Here is a 22,791-nt window from a genome sequence, read left to right as displayed (position 1 = left end):
AAAATTAATTTTTTTCAAAACTGCAAAAAAATTGAAACTGAAAAAAAATTTTTTCTTTGACACAGTTTTGATTTGAAAACTAAATCAAGAGCAAAACTGTGTCAAAAACGATGTCAAAAACTGTGTCAAAGCAATTTTTTTCAAATCTTGCTCCTAATGGATAAAAATTTGTCAGAGGGCTCTATTTTATCATTTTTAATCATTTTATAACTCAAAACTGCAAAAAAATTGAAACTGAAAAAAAATTTTTTCTTTCACAGTTTTGATTTGAAATGGATAAATCAAGAGCAAAATCAATTTTCAAAAACTGTGTCAAAGCAATTTTTGTCAAACTTGCTCCAAATGGATAAAAATTTGTCAGAGGGCTCTAATTTATCATTTTTAATCATTTTATAACTCAAAACTGCAAAAAATTGAAACTGAAAAAAAATTTTTTCTTTGACATAGTTTTGTTTTGAAAACTAAATCAAGACAAAAACTATGTCAAAAACTGTGTCAAAGCAATTTTTGTCAAATCTTGCTCCAAATGGATAAAAATTTGTCAGAGGGCTCTAATTTATCATTTTTAATCATTTTATAACTCAAAACTGCAAAAAAATTGAAACTGAAAAAAATTTTTTCTTTGACATAGTTTTGTTTTGAAAACTAAATCAAGAGCAAAACTATGTCAAAAACTGTGTCAAAAACTGTGTCAAAGCCATTTTTGTCAAATCTTGCTCCAAATGGATAAAAATTTGTCAGAGGGCTCTAATTTATCATTTTTAATCATTTTATAACTCTGAAAAAAAATTTTTTCTTTGACATAGTTTTGTTTTGAAAACTAAATCAAGAAAAAATTCAAAGCAATTTTTGTCAAACTTGCTCCAAATGGATAAAAATTTGTCAAGGGCTCTAATTTTTCTTCAAAACTGCAAAAAAATAGTTTTGTTTTGAAATTTAAGAGGATATTTCGATTAAGAAATCAAGAGCAAAACTAAATCAAAAACTGTCCGAGAAAATTTGTCAGAGGGCTCTAATTTATCATTTTTAATCATTTTATGTCAAAAACTATGTCAAAAACTGTGTCAAAGCCATTTTTGTCAAATCTTGCTCCAAATGGATAAAAATTTGTCAGAGGGCTCTAATTTATCATTTTTAATCATTTTATAACTCAAAACTGCAAAAAAATTGAAACTGAAAAAAAAATTTTTCTTTGACATAGTTTTGTTTTGAAAACTAAATCAAGAGCAAAACTGTGTCAAAAACTGTGTCAAAAACTGTGTCAAAGCAATTTTGCTAAATTTTATTTAATTAGCAAATTTTTTTAGAAAAATGGATAAAAATTTTTGGAAAGGAAAAATTAAGTCAAAACGCTAATTTTTAACAATATAATAGAAAATAATTCAAAATTAAAATTTTATTACTTTCCCCCTTAAATAGTACTAAAAACGAAAATCTATATAAAATTTCTATATCCCCCATTATTTTTATTTCAAAGATGAAACGCGAAACAGAAAACGGTTTTGGAACACCCTTTTTGGAAATGAATTATCACTTTCATTCGTCTCACAAAAAATCAAAACAAATAAAAAAAATTTTTCGATTTTCAGTGTTTTTCAGTAGTTTTTAAGCTTAAAATCTTACCAAACAGGCCAAAAATCAGACAATAATGAATTTTTACGAGCAATTCCGTTCGAGTTGGTTGACTTCGTTGATCGGATTCGCGTTATTTATCGTCGGCACTTTGATTTTATTTTGGAATGAAGGTCGGGCAGTTCATATCACACTTTCGCTGCAAGAAGCCTTGGATCAGGCGATATCCCTGAAGTACGACAGACCCTTTGATAGCTCAGCGGAAGGCAGATTGGTTCACATTTACGGTCCGCTTGTCACGGGAGAGCCTTTAACTGAAATGGATTACAACATTATGGTCCAAGCTGTGAAATTAAAGTAAATTTTTATAATTTTTTCTTTAAATTTTCATCAAAAATTGATAAATTTTCATTTTTAGACGTCGCGTTCAGATGTACCAACATGTCGAAGAGACCATTGAACACAAATACGGCGATAGTGTCGTCAGTACCGATGCCGAAGATCGAACTTATTACTACACAAAAGAGTTTCGGGATGACTTGGTTGACTCTCGAAGCTTTTATATCCGGCACGGACACGAAAATCCAACAAAATTCCCCATGGATAGTCGTTTGTACACCGCAGAGCACGTCACAATCGGCGATTATGAGCTCGGAAATGAGCTGAAAGAGAAATTTACGACTTTTCAAGAAGTAACGTCAGATACAAGACCTGACGATAGTCTCATTAAACTCCATTCCGGCATGTACTATCACTGCATGGACATTTTCAACCCGGAAATTGGCGATATTCGGATACAATTTTCCTTTGCTGGGCTCCAAGGTGAAGTTTACACGACAGTTGGTCGATTGGAGAACAACAAAATTGTCCCGTTTCGCAGTAAATTGGGTAAAAAAGTGTTGATTTTGTTCAAAGGCGAGTACGAGCTCAATGACGTCTTCGACAAAGAGCATCGATCGCAAAAGTGGACGACATGGGGCTTCCGTTTCATTGGATTTGTCTTGATTTTCTTTGCCGTAACGTGCGTTTCGCATCTTTTAACAACCATTTGTAAGTAAAAATTTGACTTTTTTAAGGAAATTTTATTAAAAATTTAATTTTTTTAGTGACGTCAAATCGATTTACGGCACATTTGGCTCCAAATCCAGCGAATTTGTTCGCTTCTAATTTGGGATTTGCGCTATCGACAGCGTTACTTATCACTTCGGTAGCTTGGATTCTGCATCGTCCGTGGCTCGGAGCAAGTTTACTTTGTACAGCTATCACGCCGGCACTTTTTCGACGACCAGCGGTGCGTTATCAGCGAATGGATTAGCTTTAAAAGAGGAAAAAATTAAATGAAATTCTAGTCAAAAATGCTCAAAATCGAATAAAAGTCTTATAAGAATAATTTTTATGGGTTTTTTTTTGAAAATTTTAAATAAGAATACCTCATCGTGGCTTTTTCGAGGAAATTTCATGAAATTTATCAACAAATTTCGCATGAGACATCAAGAAAAAGCCTTTAAATTGTCAAAAAAGGTAAAAAATTGCAAATTTATTGAAAATCCTTGAAAAAAATTCAACGAATTCAATCCAAATGAAAACTTTTCGAAGATTTTCATTAAAATTTTTCACAAATTTCCGCATTAGACCTCAAAAAATTTTTGTAAAGGAGGAAAACTCGTAAATTTGATGAAAATTAATGAAAATCTTGTAGAAAATTCAGAAATTGTAGAAAAATTTTCATGAGAGTTTTTGACAAATTTCAAATTAGACAAAAAAAGGTTCTTTGGCTCAAAAAAAAAAAATAAAAAAAAAATTCTTAAAAATTTTTGAAGAAAATTTAAATTATTAATTAAACCTCAAAAAAGTTTTTTAGAGGTGAAAAATTCAAAAATTTAGTAAAAATTTATAAAATTTTGAAGAAAATTTTATGAATTCAGAAGATTTTTGAAGGGATATGAAGGAGAATTTTGAAAATTTCTCCTCAAATATCAAGAAAAGTTCCTCTAACTAAAAAAAAATTATGAAAATTTTGCAAATTTAATCAAGCTTCTTGAAGAAAATAAAATTATTTCAATCCAATTGGAAAATTTTCGAAGATTTTCATGTGAAATTTCAACAAATTTTCGAATTAGGCTTTAATAAGAAGTTTTTTAAAAATGAAAAACTCAAAAAATTAGTTAAATTTGGTTAAATTTTTCGAAATTTTTGAAGCAGTTTAATGAATTTATAAGGTTTTTATGAGAGTTTTTGATAAATTTCGAATAAGACAAGAAAAAGGTTATTTTTACTAAAGAAAAAGGTAAAAAATTAATGAAAATTTACCGAATTTACCGCTAATTTTCCAGTGCCGCTTCCATGACTTCCAGTACCGCTTCCATTATTCCAGGCTGGATGTCTGTTTCTATACACATACACGGTACGTTGTCGGAAATTATTTTTTTTGCACTGGGATTTGTCGGAAATTATTTTCTAGTCGTTGTTTGACACCTGGGGCATGTTTCTTTTTTTTGCACTGGGATTTGTCGGAAATTATTTTCTATGCATTGGGGCAGAGTGCCGTGAGTGCCATGAGTGACTATGAGTGGCATGAGTGACCATCAGCTGTTTGAGACGAAAGAAAATGATAAAATTTGAATTAGAAATGAAAATTTTATCACTTTCATTCGTCCCGGCGGTGTAAATTTTTCAAAAAAATCATTTTTCTTCAGTTGCATGTTGAACGTTGTCTTGAACGGTTGTGCTGTTAAGAAAGATAAGAATCGCATCGAAATCAACCTTCGCGACCCTTTTCGCTAAGAAAAATACGGCTTTTAACGTTATCTTCGGGAATTTAAATCAATCCTGATTGTGTCAAAGTTTTTTTTTTATTTTTTAAAAAATTAATTTTTTATTGTCACCCACACACATTCGCTCGCTGATTTTGCAGAAAAAATATTGAATGAAAAAAAATAATTTTTTTTTTATTAATAAATTGTCATGCAACACAACTTTATTGGATACCGCTGAGTTATTGTGCCGTATAAAAATATATATTTAATTTTCTACGTGTGATTCGCCGAGACACATCAAAAGTAACAGTTTTTATTAAATTTTATCAACAATTTACAGAAAATGACAACAAAGTGATATTGGATTGCAATTCTCGTAAATATCGCACACACACAAAAAAAAATAAAAAGTTTAAAATAACAAACAAAACAAAGAAATTAACAAAAAAAAAAGTTTTCCGCTGAAAAATTGTTCGTAAATTTGTTTTCTGTGTAAAAATCGAACAAAGTGCATAAATACCGACGACACAAAAAAAAAACCAACAAAAAAAATTTGTTGATACACAAAAATATGTTAAAAAGTATTTTTTAATTTCGTCACAATATTTTTCGTTGTCGTCGTCTCGTTTTCTCAGTTTTTTTTTTTATTTTTGTAAATTTATTATTAAAAGAAGAAGTTAGTTTTGCACACGAAAAACACACAGAGCGACACACAAGAAAGAGCAAAGAAAAAAAAAGTTAACAACCGGCTTATAACTTATTGTGTTTGTTTGTATCTCGAGCCATCTCACATGAAAAAATAAAAAAGTGCAAAAAAATAATAAAATTATAAAAAAAAGTTGCTGAAAAAAGTGTTGAAAAAAAGGAAGTCTGAAATATGATAAAAATTTGACTACCTTACGAGAAAAATTTTTAAAAAAATTAAAAAAAAAAACAAATTAGAAAAAATTTTTAAATTAAAAAAAAATAATTAATTAAAATAATCAAAAATGTGTGCAAATAAAATGACGACGGCTCTTGTAGCAGTCATCTTCTGTCTACTAGTTGTGAATGTAAATTGTAAAAGTATCGAGCATGGGCATCAATCGTGCAGTCAAATAAAGCACTTTTTTGATACGATTGGTGTCACAAGTGGCGGCACAAGTTTAGAAGCAGATCAATTTGGTGAGTTTAATTTTTTAAATTTTTTTTATTAATTTTTTTAAAGGGATTTGATTACAAAGTTTCGATATTTTATTAAAAATTTAAAAAAAAATCATACAAAAAATTTAAATTATTATTTAAATTAAAAATATAAAAAAAATAATTTAAAGTTTAAAATTATTTAATTTTAAAAAAATAAAAAAAAATGTTAAATAAAATTTAATTTATAAAAAAATATTTCCTAAAAAATTGATATTTTTTTACGTAACGAAAAATTTTTTGTAATATTTTTACATTTTCAAGTGAATTTTATTTTGAAAAGCTTTTTTTTTAAATTTTACAATTGTTTCAGAATTTTTTCTATGCAAATATTATTTTTAATTTGATTTTTATGACTTTCTGGATTTTTATATTTTATTTTATTTTTTATTAAATTTATTTTAAATTATTTTAAATTTAAAAAAGTAATGATTTTAATTTTAATAAATATTTTTTAATTTTTTTCTTAAAATTTCTTCTGAAAAATTTTCAAAAAAAATTTTTAAAAATTTTAAAAAATTCTAAATTGCTTTAAAAAATTTATATTTTTTTTTATTTATTGAAAAATAAAAAAATAAAATAACATAAAACGATTCAATAAAAAAATTAGATAAAAATCATAAAAAATTTCGCAAAAAAATCACATAAAATTCAAAATTAATTAATTAAAACGCAAATAAAACTCTTAAAATACGAAAATGTATTCTAAGAAAACCTTTCGTTCGATTTCATTAATAAACTTCCCGGAATACACTTTAAATTGATCAATTCATCGAAACACTATCTTATCACTACGTTTATGTTTGTTTATGTTACTTTACTATGCTTCACTTGTAATCAATAGAAAATAATAATTTTTCAAAGAATTGCGTTAATTTCAAAAACGATGAATTAAAATCTTATCTTTTGTTATTATTTTTCAATTTTTTTAAAAATAATCTGATTTTCTTATCATCCGACTGCTAATTAGCAACATTCGAGAAAAAACACGTCAAACTTTAGACTTTGCTTTCTTTCGATTTTTTGCAGACATTTTTTTCGCTGCTGCATCAATACTTGTAATAAAAATAAATTGTAAGAAATGCTCAAATTTCGCTTCACATTTCAATTTATTTTGCATTAAAACGCAAACGCAGCATTATTACTTGTGTCATGTTCGCTTGCAAATCAGCAGCAGCAGCAAGTTGTCAATGTGTTGGAAAGCTTATAAATTTTTCAATAAAAAAACCATAAAAATTTGTATAAAGACATTTTTATAAATGATTAAGTTGCATAAACAAAACATTTTGTCTGTATTGCGTTTCGGGCACTAAAAATTCCATCAAAAAATAATAAAATAATAAAAAATTGACATAAAAATTTTAATTGAAACACAAAAAAATTTTTTTTTGTATATGATGAGATAATCAATCAATTAAATTTTAATTATCTGAAATATTTTTTCAGACAGTGTATTTCGGTTAAATCAACCACAAGTCGACCTATGCATAATTAATAATATAATTAATACGCACATATTTGAGTAAACCGCGACTGAAACTCGTCTCTTCTCGGTCAAGGATGATCAAAAAAATTTTTTCTGTGTCAATTAATGATGAATTAAGAGAAAAAAATAATTTTTTAGAATTTTTTTTGTAATCTTTTAATGTAAAAAAAGGTCACAGGGCATGCTAAAATACTCTCGAAAGTGTCTGGCGTCGTAAATTAAAAAAATTAAGAGTTGAATGATGTGTGGATTGACGATTAAAAAAATTTGCGTCTTTAAAAAATTAATTGAAATAATTAAAAAAACATATTTTTAATTTTTTTTTGACAAAAAATTACTCAAAACATCATTAAACAAAAATTTTGCATGGTCTCATTTTCTTTAAAAAAAAATATAAAAAAAAAAATAAATCAAAATCAATCACACACAAATTTCTTGGACCGCATTGTTTGACAAAAGCCGCATAAAATTAATGTTTTGAAGAGTCATTTGTCCTGGTCCAGAAAAAAGGTGATATTTTTTTTATTTTTTTGGTAAATGAGGCGCTTGCTTTATGGTACCCGGAGTATCGTCATCATCATCCGAAGGAGCAAAATATAATAATAATTTGTTCACCTTTCATTGATTTTTGTCGCTTGAACGTCTTTCGTTGATTCATAAGCACCTTAATGTGTTTTGTTAATGCATGAAAGAAAATAAAAGGAAGAAGAACGACGAAGAGAAGAAGAAGAAAAAGAAAGAAAAAAAAGGAATTCTCAATAATTTAACAAATTCCTTTCGTTCGTTGTTGTTTGTATAAAAAAAAAATAAAGTTAGAAGTACAAAAAATCGTTTTAAACTTACCGATTATCTACTTGATGTCCTTCTTTTATTTGCCTCTCTCACCTGGGTACCAAAAAAAAAAGTTCTCAAAGAAAATTAATATTTGACAGGATATTTTTCATGATTTTTTCGTGAGATTGCTTAGAACTTCATTAAAAAAGGGATTCCTGTGGGAATTTTTTTCATGGAGATTGGCAGATCGTTGGAAATTGTTTTTAAATGTGAACTTTTATGCATTTTAAAATTTTTAAAATATTTTTTGATCACAGATTTAGTTTGATTTTTAAATTTAAAACAAAAAAAAAATTTAAAATTTAAAAAAATAAAAAGTTAATTTAAAAAAAAAAATAATTTAATAATAAAAATTTTCAAATAATAAAAAAATAATTAAATAATAAAATAAATAATAAAATAAAAAATAAAAAAAAATAAATAACAAAATAAAAAAAAATTAATAAAAAATTATTTAAAATTTAAAATAATTTAAAAATAAACTTAAAAAATAATAAAAAAAAAATTAAATTAAATTTAAATTTAAATAATTATTTATTTATATAAAAAAAATAATTAATGAAATAAAGAAAAAAAAAATATTTGAAACATTACCAAAAAGAAATATTTATTAAAAAAAATAATTAGTTAATTAATTAAAATTATTTTTTAATTTATTTAAATATTCGAACAATTATTTTCCTAATTTTTTTTAAAAATAATTAATTATTTTAGGTATTTATTTTAAAAGTGATGTTTAATTATTTTATTTTTTTTTTATTATTAATTAAATTTTTAAAAAATAATAAATAAATTAAAATAAAATAAAAAATAATTAAAAGAATTAAAATAAATAAAGAGTTATTAATGGTTTAATTAAATTTTATTTTAATTTTTGTTAATAAAATTATTTTTACTAATTTCTTCTAATTAAATTAATTTTTACTGCAAAATTCGTCAAAAAATCCATAAAATTAAAATTAAAACTAATTTTTTAGTAAAGAAAAAAAATCTGTGCCCTCATTTCTGAGAAATTCCTTCGGAAATGACTTTTTGATTCAATTCACACAAGCAACCCCACACACATGATCAATGCCAGTCAATTTCCAGTAAATACCAACCATTTCATTGACAAAAACTCCGAGAGGATGGAATAACAACAACACAGCAAAAATTCCCTTTTGTAATCCGATAAATGTTTGTGTTGTTTGTGTGTGAAAAAAATTTACCTGTGTGCGAGCTGAAGACCTGTGCAGACACTTGCCGTGTGTGTTTACTTACATTATTGCACATTATTATTTTGTCTCTCCTCGCATTTCTTTCTCTTTATTTTTTTTTTGTTCTTCAACGAGAGATGATCTTTTGTTGCAGTACGAAAATAAATCAGACGACAGGTTTCTTCGTTCGGTGCAGAGAGAAGAGGAACACACACAATTTTGTGGGCCCCGTAGTCTCGCCTCTTTATTTACAATGTTGTACGTCGAGAGTCGTCGTCGAGAAGGAATTTCTTCTATTGTTCCCTTTTTTCCTTTTCTCGTTCATTATTAAGTATTATTGTTATTGATTTAGAATTTACTCTGGACCAGAAGAGCAAAGTCGAGAATAAAGTTATAAATTTTAAATTGATGTTTTTGTTGTTTCCCATTTTTTTATAGTCGTCGACGTCGTCGTCTTCGCTGCAATAACAATAAAAATAAAATAATAAGAAGAAATAATAAAATAAAAAGAAGCAAAAATCGTTCATGTTTAATCTTTTAAAGTATTTATGGCACCTTTATCGTGTCCTAATGCATGTACCTGCTTGCTTCCCTTTTTCCTCTTACTCTTGCGCCTTGCCACTTATCTCACTTACCTACCTGAAACATGAGACAATTTTATTTTTGTTACAAAAGTTACACAAAAAAACATCATTATTAATGAATTTTTACCCTTCCTCGCACTAATTTTTATTTTTTTTTTGCCATACAATCGTAGATAAAATCGAGAAAGTCCTTTTTTTGTGAAACAAATGTCAATTAAATAAATTAGTAATGGCCAATATTTTTTTTGCTTCGTTTCATGTTCGGACACGATAAAGTATTTAATTCCACACGAACAAAAGGTAGCTAACGGACCATTTTTTGATTGATGTCCATTTTTGCCATGGGAGGCCTAGAATATTTATTATGGCAGTTTGTAATTTATTTAATTTTTCGGTCATTCTTGATGACGACAAACATCATATGGCCATTGCGATGGGGTTTTGTGCCTATCCCACACAATGAAAGAGAGAAAATTAAGAGGAAATTTAATTTTAAAGTTTAAATGAAATTTTTTGGTTGATTGTCAAAGTGTGCAGGAACACAACATGTAATTTTTGAGGAGGAATGGAAAATTGGAGCAATATGACGCTCGGTTTGTGGTTAAAATATATGAGAGTTTTGGTCAGTTTTTGTTTGTGGAAAGTTTGAGTTTCGCGGAAATGCTTTTTATTTAATTAAAAATTTGTTAAAAAAATTTTAATAAAAATCAGATGATTTTTTTTATTCAATTTATTTTAATTTAATTAATTTATTTAAATATTCGAGTAATTTTTTTCTTAATTTATTAAAACATAATGTTTAATTAATTTTAATATTAAAAAAAATGAATAATGAATGTTCTAAATAATTAATTTCATTTTAAATTATTTTTATAAATTTATTATAAAATAATTTTTACATTTTTAATAATAATGATTAAAAAAATCATAAAAAAATTTAAATTGAATTAAAAATTTTATTATTAATTATAAATTATACAATTTTTGACCTACAAATAAATATTTTAATTTTTAAAAATTATTTTCATCGATTTTTGTAGAATAAAAATTTTTAAAATATTTTTATTTTTTTTTTTAATTTAAATTAATAATTTTCTAAAGAAATTATGAAAAATAAATTATTGTTGAATCGCATAAATAAAAAAAAAATATTTTTCCAAGGCTTGGTTTTTATCAAAAATTTTATTAAATTCTAATCAAAAATTTAAAATACCTAATATTTAATTTTTTTTTAAATATTTTTTTATCAGTTTAAAAAAAATTAATCAAAAATATTCTATTAATTTTTTTAATTTCTTAAATAATTTTTATTTATTTATTTTATTTTATTTTTTTTTTAATAATTTAATATAAATAATTAATTTATTTTATTTTATTTAAATTCAAATAAAATCAATATAATATTATTTTCACAAAAATTTAAATTAAAAAAAAATAAATTTAAAATAATTTTTTAACTAAAAATATAATATTTGTCTCAAAAAATTGAATTTCTCATAAAATAATAATATTGACCATTTTTTTATTATTTAAACTCTTCAAATTAATCAGAGAAACATTTAAAAACATAAACTTACCTTCGTGACTTCACAAACTTGACAAATTTCAAATCTCGATCTATCGCATCTTCTCATCTCCTCCCGTCATGTCAGTCAGTTAAAACAACAAACAAGCACTTCAAAAAAACATTTTGTTACATCATTAAGCAACAAAACACGCGCAACCGAGCAATGTGTCCCCAGGAAGCGACAATATCGCGTTTTTTACAGCCAACCATAACAGTTACCATTTTGCGTTCCTCAGCGCCAACAACAAACCGCAACACATTGCTTGATCACACCCGTTTATGCGCCATTTAAACTCAAATTCCGCCTGAAATTTAATTCGGAATTGAGTGATAAACATTTACTCAACAACATCTAGATTCTGGTGCAATTATAACTTATGATTGTTCTGAAAACACAGGAAAAAAAGTTTAAATGACTGTTTTTCTTGTTCTTCTTTTGCTCCCATTGTTTGCTAGTCGAGTGCTATTCATTTCGCTTATTTACCTCACTCGCGTTAATAGACGAAAACTTTTTAGAAACACTTTGAGAATTGCTTTTTGCCATTTCCGTATTTCTTCTTCTTGAGACTCCATTAAAAGTTTGAACGAAAAATTGCTTTTTTTTTTGAAGCGCAAAACAAAAAATCAAAGAATGACTGATGATGACATTCACCGCACCTACCAAGGCACCATCACGCCAAGACAACGGCAAAAGATGAAAAATTGATTTCTTTCAATTTCTATTATCGCAAGTTTTGCTCTCAAGCCTGAGAGAGATGAAAATTGTCGCCATTGAAAAAGTTAAATAGATTGAAAGATTGCTACTAGTTTTTTCTCAACATCATCATCATCTCGAGTCGTTCTCGGCATCATCGCATCATCACTATCTCTAATAGTGACACAAAAGAATCTCACGAAACATTTGCTTTTGTCGTCTCGCATTTCTAAAGGTGCCAGCATATGTGGATTCAGCGGAAGAAAACTCCTTAAGTCGATTCTAATGTTCAGAAGATGCTTTTTTTCTTTTCCGTCTGTCTCTAACTCTGAAAGATAATTTCAATTCGTCTAGTTGAAAACTGGCTGTTTCTATGCCGGCATGCCTGGCAAAAGCGGATAAAAATGAGAAAAAGAGAAACTTTTCTTTTTAAAGTTTGTCATAAGTACTTATAAGGACGTATTTTCCTCACATTTCTATTTCTTGACTCCCCGTTATATATTAAATTGGTTACCCACTGAGAAGAAAATTATTTTTGTTTCGAAGAATTGCTACACACGTGCTACTGCTGCTGCGATAAATGTAAACGATTTAACCTTAGGGTAGGACAATAATCTTAAATTATTTTTCTTCTTAAAGCCTTTTGAACGATTTTTCTCTTTTTTCTTTATTTTTACTGCCAAGCTATTACATGAAAAAAACTAGGTTGAAATAATAAATTTGATCTAATAAAAAACTTTTATCATTGACCGTGGCGTCATGAGGGCGCCACTGTCAAAAGTTTATATTTACCGCAGCGCCCTCACCGGCTAAATTTTGAAACTTCTTTTCCCCCGTTGGCACTTTAGAAATAAACTTTGCAATTCAAACAAATTATTTTACAAACAAAATCCCAACAGAAGACAAATAGAGAGAAAAAGTAACTTTTCCGTCACAAAAATTTAATCGTTTTAAATTAAAATAAAACAAAAAATTGGTCTTTTTCTCGCACGAAGGCGCAAACGATGCAGTCGAAACAGACACAAACAAATTAAAAATGACCTCAATTTTCACAACTTTTTCCACTTGACACATATTGACGTCATGCCATAACACAGCATCAGCTCAACAACAACAAAAAACAGCTTAATTAAGGCTCTGCCATGGCTTTTCATCAAACATTGAATAGAATAGAAAAATAATAAAAATAAAAAAAGGAAGCGCTATAAAAATGTTTATAAAAAATAACGTCGTCTATGATATGAAAAATGTATCGCAAACATATAACGCAAAAAAAGCACTTGAACTTTTCAACATGATACTGTTGAAAAAAATTAAAATGACGAAAAAAAATTTCGTTGGCGAGTGAAGTGAAGATAGAGAAAAATTCGCAACGTTAGAAAAGTGTTTATTTTTGTTCTACGATTTTTTTGTAATTTTTTTAAAGAGATGAAAATGGGATTAAATTAAGATTTTCTGTTTAGAAGACAGGAAGGTGAGTCATGATGTTTCCCGTGAACATCTCATTAGAGATGAAAAATTGTATTTTTTGTGTAGGCTAATGTCAATATTTGAGTGAGAAAATTTTCTCAATGAGAGTTCAAGGAGAGCTTTGACAGTTTTTTAATGAGTTGGAATTACCTTGACATGAGATTTTTATTAAAAATTTAAAAAAAGGGAATATTTTCATGTTAAAATTGATTTTTTAACAATTTTTTTTTAAATTAAAAAAATTAATTTAAAAATAAAAAAATGCCCAAAAATTGAAATAAAAATATTTATAACTTTTTTTTGTCAAATACAAAAAAATAAAACAAAATAAATAATTTAAAATTCAAAAATTATTTTGAAAATTTTATTTAAAGAAATTAATTCAAAAAATTTATTTTAATGAAAAATAAATTAATAAAATTATTTAAAAAATTAAAATTTACAAAAAAAAAATTTCAAATTAAAAAAAATCATTGAACAATTGAAAAATTAAATAAAATATATTTTGAAATAAATAATTAATTAAAAATTTTTATAAAAACCTTAATTCAAAAAACTTTTTTACAAAAAAAAAAAAATATAAAAATTTAATTTAAAATAAATTAATTTGAAATAAAATATTTTAAAAGATTAAATTTAATTTTAAAAAATTAATAAAAAATATGTAATTTAAAAATTTAAGGAAAATAATTAAAAATGAACAAAAGTATATTTTTAAAATTAAATAAAATAAAAACGAACTTAAAATTTTTGCTAAAAATCAATAATTAATTTTCTGAAAAAAATATTATTTTTTAATTAAAATTAATTAATTTATATTTTTCGAATCAACTTTTATTAGCTTTAAACTCAATTTAAAAAAGTCCATGAAACCAAAATTTCATTAAACTCGCCTTTGGTCTTGAAAGTGCAAAATATAACATTAAACAACACTTGCTACCATTAAAATCCAACCCTCCATCTCGCAGTCGACGTTGCCTTGTCGCAACGGATGTTTATACAATTTTTACTCGTTACACAAAAGAAGAGTAAACTAAGTCTACTTCTCTTTATTTACACTTTTTTACAACAACAATTTTTTCTTTTTTTTAAATAAAAAAAATAATAAAAAACAACAAATTGAGTCACAGCTGTGCTAAATTTTGCAACCCAATTTAAAGCAGTTGAAGTTAATGGACAACGTTGTCTCAATAATCTCATTAAAGAGATCTCAAATTTATATTTTAGTGGATTTTTACACAACAACTTCCGGTTTTACGTTTCCCGCATCAACAATTTTTGCTTGAAATAAGAAAATACTTGAGAAAAAAATTAAAAGGAACTCAAGAAGGAAGAGATCAATCAATATTTCCCTCCTTTTTCGCGTTACGTGTGAATTTTAACACCAAAAAGCCTCTTTGAACAGCAAATAAACTGCATTTATCATAATTTGGCGTTCTCTCACGTAGGTTTGCCGCAAAGCGAACGACGACAAAGTTTATGTAAATACGATTAATCAAGAACGTTTACTTTGATTTAAATTTTTAGTGTGATTTTGTGCACGTGCAGTACTTTGTCGTGTCCTATTTAATTGAAATTGATGTCCAAGTAGCGAAAATTTCACTGACTGACGTTGACAGCTTCTGCAAGAGAAAAAAAAAGTTACTGGATTAAAACGTCTGCCTGTCATTTTTTTGATGTCGAGCAAAAATATGAACAGAAACAAAAGAATTATTTATTTTTATAGTTTCGCAAACAATTCGCAATAAAATAACAAAAAAAAAAAAAATTATCCGATAAATCCCCCCATTTTTTCGGCAGTTTATGACTCATTCACTGCCTTTTCACAGAAATTTAACGAAATTCGAATGGGTTTGTCAGTCAGTCCCCGTTTTAATCTATTTTATACTATCAAATTATTTGTCCGGCAAAGATGATCTGATACAAAAAAAAAGTATCATAAAGGGGGCATTTACAGCGCGCGCGGAATTCATTGAATATTCATGACATTTTTGTGTCGTTTGTCGCTCTCTCTCTTTAATCAGTTATTTCTCGATAGATTTTTGTGCCACGAAATTTTTTTTTTGATCATTCATAGGGCAAATATTTATAATATGCACACACATACTCCATTCCATACGCAGCGGCAGCAAAGTCAGAGTCAGTCAGTCACACATATATTTATGAAATGATCTCATCCGAAGAATTTTTGCGTTATATTTTATTTTTATGTAGATGAAATGAATTGCAGAGGCATGAAAATGTATCAGATAGCATTGTGTATTCTGTTCTTAATGGGGATTTTTTGTGTTTTTGGCATAAATTTTTATATGGGGGAAGTCGACTTGAGTGCATTTCGAGAAGATTTGTGGCGAAGATTTGGAGAATGGGACGTGAATTACGAGAAAAAGTTAAAGAAATTGATTTTTAATTGAAATTTATTAAGAAAAGGGGTTGGAAATATTTTTTCTAATGAAAAAAAATTATTAAATAAAAAATTTTAAGAATTAATTTTAATTAATTTAAATTAAAATAAATTTAATTTTTAAATAATATTTTTAAATAATTTTAATAAATGAATTTTCAATAGTTTAATTAAATTTTTAATTTTTTTTTTAAATTAATTTTTCTTTTTCAAATTTTAATCTAAGCAATTGTTTTCTTGAAAATTAAAAAAAAACTGCTAAAATTTTTAAATAAATTGTTTGAAATTAATTTAAATAAAAATTTAATTTAAATTAAAAAATTTTTAAATTTTTATTAATAATTAATTTTATGAAAAAAATTAAAGAAAATTTCCTAAAATTTTTCTTTTAATTTTTAATAATTTTTTATTGTCTTTAAATGTAATTTCTGTATTCTTAAAAATATCTTTTGAACTTCTTCAAATTTTATTTACAAAAATAATTTTTGCGTCCATTTACATTCATTTTTTGAATCAAAAAGTAATTTTCTCAAATTAAATAGTAAATTTTCCAATTTTATTGAATTTTTCATGCCTTAGTTCTGTCAAAGTTAAAAAATTTTTCTTAAAAATTTGTTAAATTTTGAAATATTTATTTTTTTATAAAAAAAAGTTGAATAAACAAAATTCATTTTTTTTTTTGAGAAAGATTTTTATGAAGAAAAAATAATTTTTTGTGATCAATCAAATAAATTCATATGTTCAATTACTTTTTAATGAAAAATAAAAAAATTAAAAATAAATAATTTTTTTAAGAAAAGTTTTTTTTGAATATTTTTAAAATAAAAAAAAATATTTTAAAAGTAAAAATATATATTGGAAAAAAAAATAAAATTTTTAAAGAAAAATTTGAATTTCAAAGAAAATTCAAAATTTTTCTTGTAAAAATAAATTTTCTAAATAAATTTTTTTCTTCAAAAATCTCCAATTTCCAAAAGGAAATCTTTTTTTTAAAAAATCAACCTTAAGTCCCAAACATCCTTCAATCCCATTTCCTCACCCGAACAATTCAGCCAAACAACAAAAACCATCAAGCATTCTTTAATTTATTTATTTATGATAGACGAAAACACACAATAGAGTTATCTCCAGTTAAATCATTTACCGTCAAAAGTCCCGTTTTGCATCTCCGTTCATTGCCAAAGAAATTTTTCCCGAATCACCCCAGTTTTCGAAAAATCAGTCAATGATTCAGTAAATAAGGAAATGGAAACCAGAATAAATTGATATATCGGTTCATCATCAAAACAGATCTCTTATCATATTATTCATATTCCCTGTAGCGAAAGAAAATGTTCCATCTCTCTCTCTCGTTCATTTTCTATTCAAATCAAGGTTTCTGCATGGCAGACAGAGAAATGTGTGCAAAAAAAGTATTCAATTCCGATTGTTACTACCGAGTTTCGAGCAGGAGATTCGCAAAATTTTCAATTACCAGATGAACGTGTTTGCTCGTGTTCTGTGCGAACGAAAATTTTCCTATTTATTTATATTTCTTGTTAATATCGTGTGTATTTTTAACTGCAACGAGTGGTGTGTGGCAACTTTTCAGACACACACTCACAAAAAATCAAAGCCAGACATGCCGACGTCAGAGTCCCTCCCGCTCGTTAGCCACTGAACTGATGTTTTAATCGCCGATTTTTTTTAGAAGGGGAAAACTCGGAGAGATTTTTCGTCTTGTCTTCGTGTCATAGACAGAGTATTTTTTCACGAGAATTAAAATCATAAATAACAAAAACAACAAGAGTGGAAATATTTATATATAAAATTAAACAAAAGACAAAAATCACGGATGAATAAATTTTTTGGCACACAACTCGCTACATGCCAACAGTTTGTTATTGTCGGTCGTTCGATGTTCGTTTAAATTCTTCTCTTTTTTTTGTTTTGCTGCTCGTCGTCGTACATGTCGTGTCGAACAATTGTCTTTTTTGCTGCTGTTGCTGCCATGCCAATGCATGTGTGCGTTTGTTTGTTTGTTTTATTGAATTCGTTCGTCGCTCTTGCATTCCCTCCGCTGTGTGTGGAAGATGTGCAATAAATGCCGATGATTAAATTGATTGCAGTCGTAAAATAATATCTGATAAAATTTTGTGGGTTGAACATGAAATTATTTAGCAGATCGATTAATTTGCAGATTTTTCATGAGTTTTGACATGACAATTTTTAATGAACTAATAATTTTTCATATTTAATAAATAATTTAATAATTTTTTTATTCGAAAAATTCAAAAATAATTAAAAATTGTCAAAAAAAAATTATTTAAAAATTTTAAGATGTTTTAAAAGCCAATTTTTATTTTTTTCAATTTAAAATTTTAAGAATTTTTTTATAATTATTTTTTCAAAGATTTTTTTTCTGCATTTTTTGACACTTTTTATGAAGATCTTATATTAATAAATTGAAAAAATATTTTATTTTTAAATAAATTTTAAAATTATATATTTTTTTTTAAATTTTAATTAAACTTAATTTTTTTACCGAAAACAAACCAATTTAATAACTTTTTTAACTTGTGACGTTAAAAAATATTAATATAAAAATTAATTTAAAAAATAATAAATTAAGTACTAATTAATTAAATAATTATTTTAATGAATAACAATTTATAAGTAAATTTAATTTAAGTAATAACGAGGCAAATTTTCATCTAAAAATTATTTTTATTATATTTAGGCATTTTTAGAATTTAATTTTATTTTTTTTAAACATCAAAGGTAAAAAAATGTAAATTTTTGAATATTAAGTCAAAATATTTTTTTTAATATTTATTTGAGAAGACAATTTAAAGCAAAATTTTAATTTTTTTAATAAATTTTTTTTTTTAAATAAATAAATTAATAAATTTTTTTAAAAACTTTTTTTTTTGTCAATTTAATGAATTTAAATAAAATTTTTGTTTAAATTTATTTTTAATTTAAAAAATTAATAAATAAATTTTATAAAAACTTTTTGTAAAAAGTTTCCTTTTTTTTTGCAATATTTTTAAATAAAAATTATTTTTTACCCATTTCAAGTAAAAATTTATTCCAAAAGCTCAACTAAAAATTTCTCATAAAACTTTTTCTCAACACAAAACTCAATAAAACATCAAAAATCTCTCTTAATCCCATCACTTCGTAAACAGAGTCTCATCAACTACCATCAAAAGTAGTTTCTAATCCATCACTTTGCTCCATTCCCTTATTCCCTATCTCCGAAACATGTGTTTTATCACCTGATTACACAATCACTACCTAAATAATTACTTTATTAGAGCGACGTTTATCTGTCACTAAACCCTTGTTTGATATGTGGTGCACATAGTTTCGAATTAGCTCCAGTCTTACATTTATCTTTGGAGTAATTCGATGAACAAACATCTCGATAAGTGAAAAAAGAAAACAAAAAAGACGAAAAAAGAGAAAGATAACAGGAGCAATAATGGTCACAGAGTTGACACGATTCGGTCAGCGACACAAAAAGAAACATAATTACTCGTCCTTTTCTCTATTTTTCGTTTTTTTTCGGTAAAAGCAAAGGAAGACGTAAAAAAGACAACTTTTTGCGTAATCTTTGGTCCTCTCTTGTCTCCAAGCTAATTCGAGACAAAGAACAGAAATTAATTCATTAAGTTGTGTCCTTGTCTTGTTACGTCTTTCAACTTCATCTTGTCAACGACACTCGTGTGCGAAACTTTTGTTTTTTTTTTCGGTCGAATTTCGTAATTTAATTTCTTTCTTGAAACGTCAACGTGGGAACGTAAGAAAATTCCGGATTCGTCATGGTTCCCTGTAGAAAAAGATCTGCTCTTTAATTAATGATTTCTTTTCGTTTTTTTTCTCTTCTTTTCAATCCACTTCACTCAGTGGCTTCCTTTTACAACTCAAGCATCCTTTTATGTGCTCGCTCCTTATTTATTTTCGTGCATGCGGTACAAAAATAGCAATGCCAAGAGTTTAAGTGTCTTATTTCCCACACCAAAAGCCTTCGTTTGCTTTCGTTGTTTTGCCATAAAAACCCACAAGACAAAAAAAAAAGAAGAATTTTTTGTGTACGCATTGTGCGTCGTTGTTGCAAAAAAAAAATAAAGATTTTTTTCTTTTCTTCTTTGTCTTCTTGTCAGGGATGAAAAAAATATTTAAATAAAAAAAATAATTTGATTTAAATTTTTATGAGTTTTTAAAAATTTGATTTAATGACATTGAAAGCCTTCGAATAAAAAAATAATATTTTTAAAAAAATTCATCAAATTTTAACATTTTTAAAAATTTTTGGTTTCTACATTACGAAATTTGTAAAAAAAAAATAATTAAAATTATCTACTAATTTATTAAATTTATAATTATATAATTTTATTTTTATTTTAAAATTTAAAATTAAAAGAAAATTAAATTAAAAAATTTTGAATTAAAATTTTTATAAATAAATTTTCACAAATTTGTAATTTTTCTTTATTAATAAAAAATTATTATTTTTTTATTTAATTAAATTTTTGAATTAATATTTAGTTTAATTCCATTTTATTTTATTTTATTTATTTTTTTTTAAATTTAATTTAATTTTTTTTTTATTTAATTATTTTTATTATTTTTTTTTATTAATTTTTATTAATTATTTAAAAAAATTTAACTAATTTTTAAAATTATTCTGGATTTTATAGAATTTAAAAAAATTTTTTTATTAATTATTTCTAAAAATTTTATATTTTTTGCCTCTGAAAATTTTTTTTCAAATATTTTTTTCGTACCTGCTTCTTACATTCGTCTTTTTAACATGAAGACCGGAGGACAAGGTACTTATTGTATTATCATCACTTTTTTGGGACGAAAAATCGCACGAATGTCACTCGGGTAATTAAAACGCAATATCAAACGGGATCGAATTCGATACAGGAAGTGATCGCCGATCATCTTTTTATTTATTTTTTTTCTGTTGGAGTAAGAAACCGGTCTCTGTAACGCAAAATTTTAATTTTTTTTGATGAACAAAAAAAGTCAATTAATAAAATTTGCATATTTATCAATTTTTTAGCCGTACTAAAGAGTCAGGTGTGTGAGAAACAGCCTTGACGGGGACAATGCCTCATTTAAAGGTCTTTCCCTTACCGTTTCGACGAGTAGAGAGAGAATTTAACCGCAAAGAAAAAAGAATCTCTGAGCAACACACACACATTTTTTTCTGGCGTAATATTAATGAGTGTGATTCAGATTATTTTTTTTTCTCGCAATGTGATGGATTTATTAATGTCTTGTTTTCATTACGATCATTATTATTCATAAGATATATTTTATTGCCTAGTTTATCGCGCGCAGAGTAGTTCGTCGTCCCATATAAATAAATAAAATATTAAAGAAATTTTTTCTTGTTGTTACTTTATTAAAATTAATAGTTGGGAGCAAGAAAAAAAAACGAAACTGGAGCAGATGTTTTTATAGTTGTCGACGTCGCAGCGTGTCTTATCTTATGAATTTTTGCCGCTCGTGTGTGAATGTGTTTCTTGCTAAATAGTGCGTGGAGTGCGACGCGACCAGGAAGCGAAAAAAACGGTGTGACGACAATAAGTTGGTACAGGAATTGCGTTGTAATGGCAGAAATTTGTGTTGATAAATGGAGGAAATTTATATTTTTTTAGCTCAGATGTCAAAAAAGGCTTGAATTAAAAATTTGTTTGAAATTTAAGGCATCATTTGAAGAATTTTTGTGTATTTAAGACAATTTTGGGGCTTTTGAGTCAATTTTAAAAAAAATTTTAGTTAAAATTTTAACAGAACAGAAGAAATCTCGAACTTTAAAAAAATGTTTGGCTGATTTTGGGTCAAATTTTCGAAATTTTAAACTTTAAAAGGCAATTTTATGATTTTTAGAAATAATATAGTACTGAAAAGTTCATTTAAAAGCGATTTTTTGATATTTTTAATATGAAAAAAAAAATGAATTTTATACAAGAGAATTTATTTTTCATTAAATTTTAGAAATTTTTGAAACTTTTAAGACTTTTGAGTAAATTTAAAAAATTTTTGAGTTAAAATTTTAACAGAACAGAAGAAATCTCGAACCTTAAAAAAATTATTGGCTCATTTTGGGTCAAAATTTTAATTCAAATTTAATTTTTCCTCATTTGAAGGAGTATTTGAAAAAAAAATTCAATACCATTTTTGGACATTAAAGTTGATTTATTGAAATTTTTTAACATTTTTTACGAATTTAGTCATCAAAATTAATTGATTTCTCAAAAAATTTTTAAAAAATTTTTAAATTTTTAAAAATTTAAAAAATTCAAAAATTTAAAAAATTAAAAATATTTAAAAATAAAAATTAAAATAATTAGAAAATTTTAAAATAATTAAAAATTAAGAAAATTTTAAAATAATTAAAAAATAATAAAATTATTAAAATAAATTAAAATTAAAAAAAAATATAAAAATTTAATTTATTTTTTTCATTAAATATTTTTAAGCAAATTAACTTCATTTGATAAATAAATTCAAAAATTTAGTATAAAATTAAAGCTTTTTAATTTTTTTTTTAATTATTTTTTTTTTTGCTTTTATTTAATTTTTTTTTTTGAAAAAAATTTAAGACATTTTATTTAAATTTTATATTTTTCTAAACAAAAAATGCAAAAATTCTCACAATTTACTCAAAAAAACGTCGCAAAAACTCTTCAATCTGGCATGCGTTAACGTGCGAAACGAAACAAAAAACTATCTAGAACGGATCACAAACAGTTTGTCATTGTCATGTCATGCGAACTGCGTCTCAGATCATCTCAAACTCTAATCTAGATACAATTAAAATTTAATTAAAACGTTGTGTGTGCGAAAAAAACCCCGCTTGACATGACACAGTTATGATGATTATTATAGTTTATTGTGTATTTTTCTTCTGTCGTTTTACGCGAACTCAAGATTTACAAGAAAATTTCTTTTGTTTCAAACTAATAAAATAAATAATTTGGCACATCAAAGACAAAATTGGCTGCGAGGCAGACATAAATATGATTTATCTCGCACTCTGCGGC

General features: G+C 25.5%; 2 protein-coding genes across 2 annotated transcripts in view; both read left to right on the top strand.

Moving 5' to 3' along the window:
* Nucleotides 1-1,554: 1,554 nt before the first annotated feature.
* On the top strand, nt 1,555-2,941 carry LOC134831049 (transmembrane protein 43 homolog). Its single transcript, XM_063844688.1, has 3 exons — nt 1,555-1,929; nt 1,991-2,622; nt 2,679-2,941. The coding sequence occupies exons 1-3, from the start codon at nt 1,649-1,651 to the stop codon at nt 2,885-2,887; spliced, it is 1,122 nt and encodes a 373-aa protein (XP_063700758.1). The 5' UTR covers nt 1,555-1,648; the 3' UTR covers nt 2,888-2,941.
* Nucleotides 2,942-4,285: 1,344 nt separating this feature from the next.
* Nucleotides 4,286-22,791, top strand: part of LOC134830370 (division abnormally delayed protein) — a 73,098-nt gene continuing 54,592 nt past the window's right edge. The window contains exon 1 of the mRNA XM_063843824.1: nt 4,286-5,492. Coding sequence (XP_063699894.1) covers nt 5,318-5,492 — 175 coding nt within the window. The 5' untranslated portion in view covers nt 4,286-5,317. The remainder of the gene's footprint in view (nt 5,493-22,791) is intronic.

This window comes from Culicoides brevitarsis, chromosome 2 (genome assembly GCF_036172545.1).
Source record: "Culicoides brevitarsis isolate CSIRO-B50_1 chromosome 2, AGI_CSIRO_Cbre_v1, whole genome shotgun sequence".
Classification (NCBI taxonomy): Eukaryota; Metazoa; Arthropoda; class Insecta; order Diptera; family Ceratopogonidae; genus Culicoides; species Culicoides brevitarsis.
The sequence above is the reverse complement of the archived record's forward strand: the minus strand, read 5'-3'. Positions and strand labels throughout refer to the sequence as shown.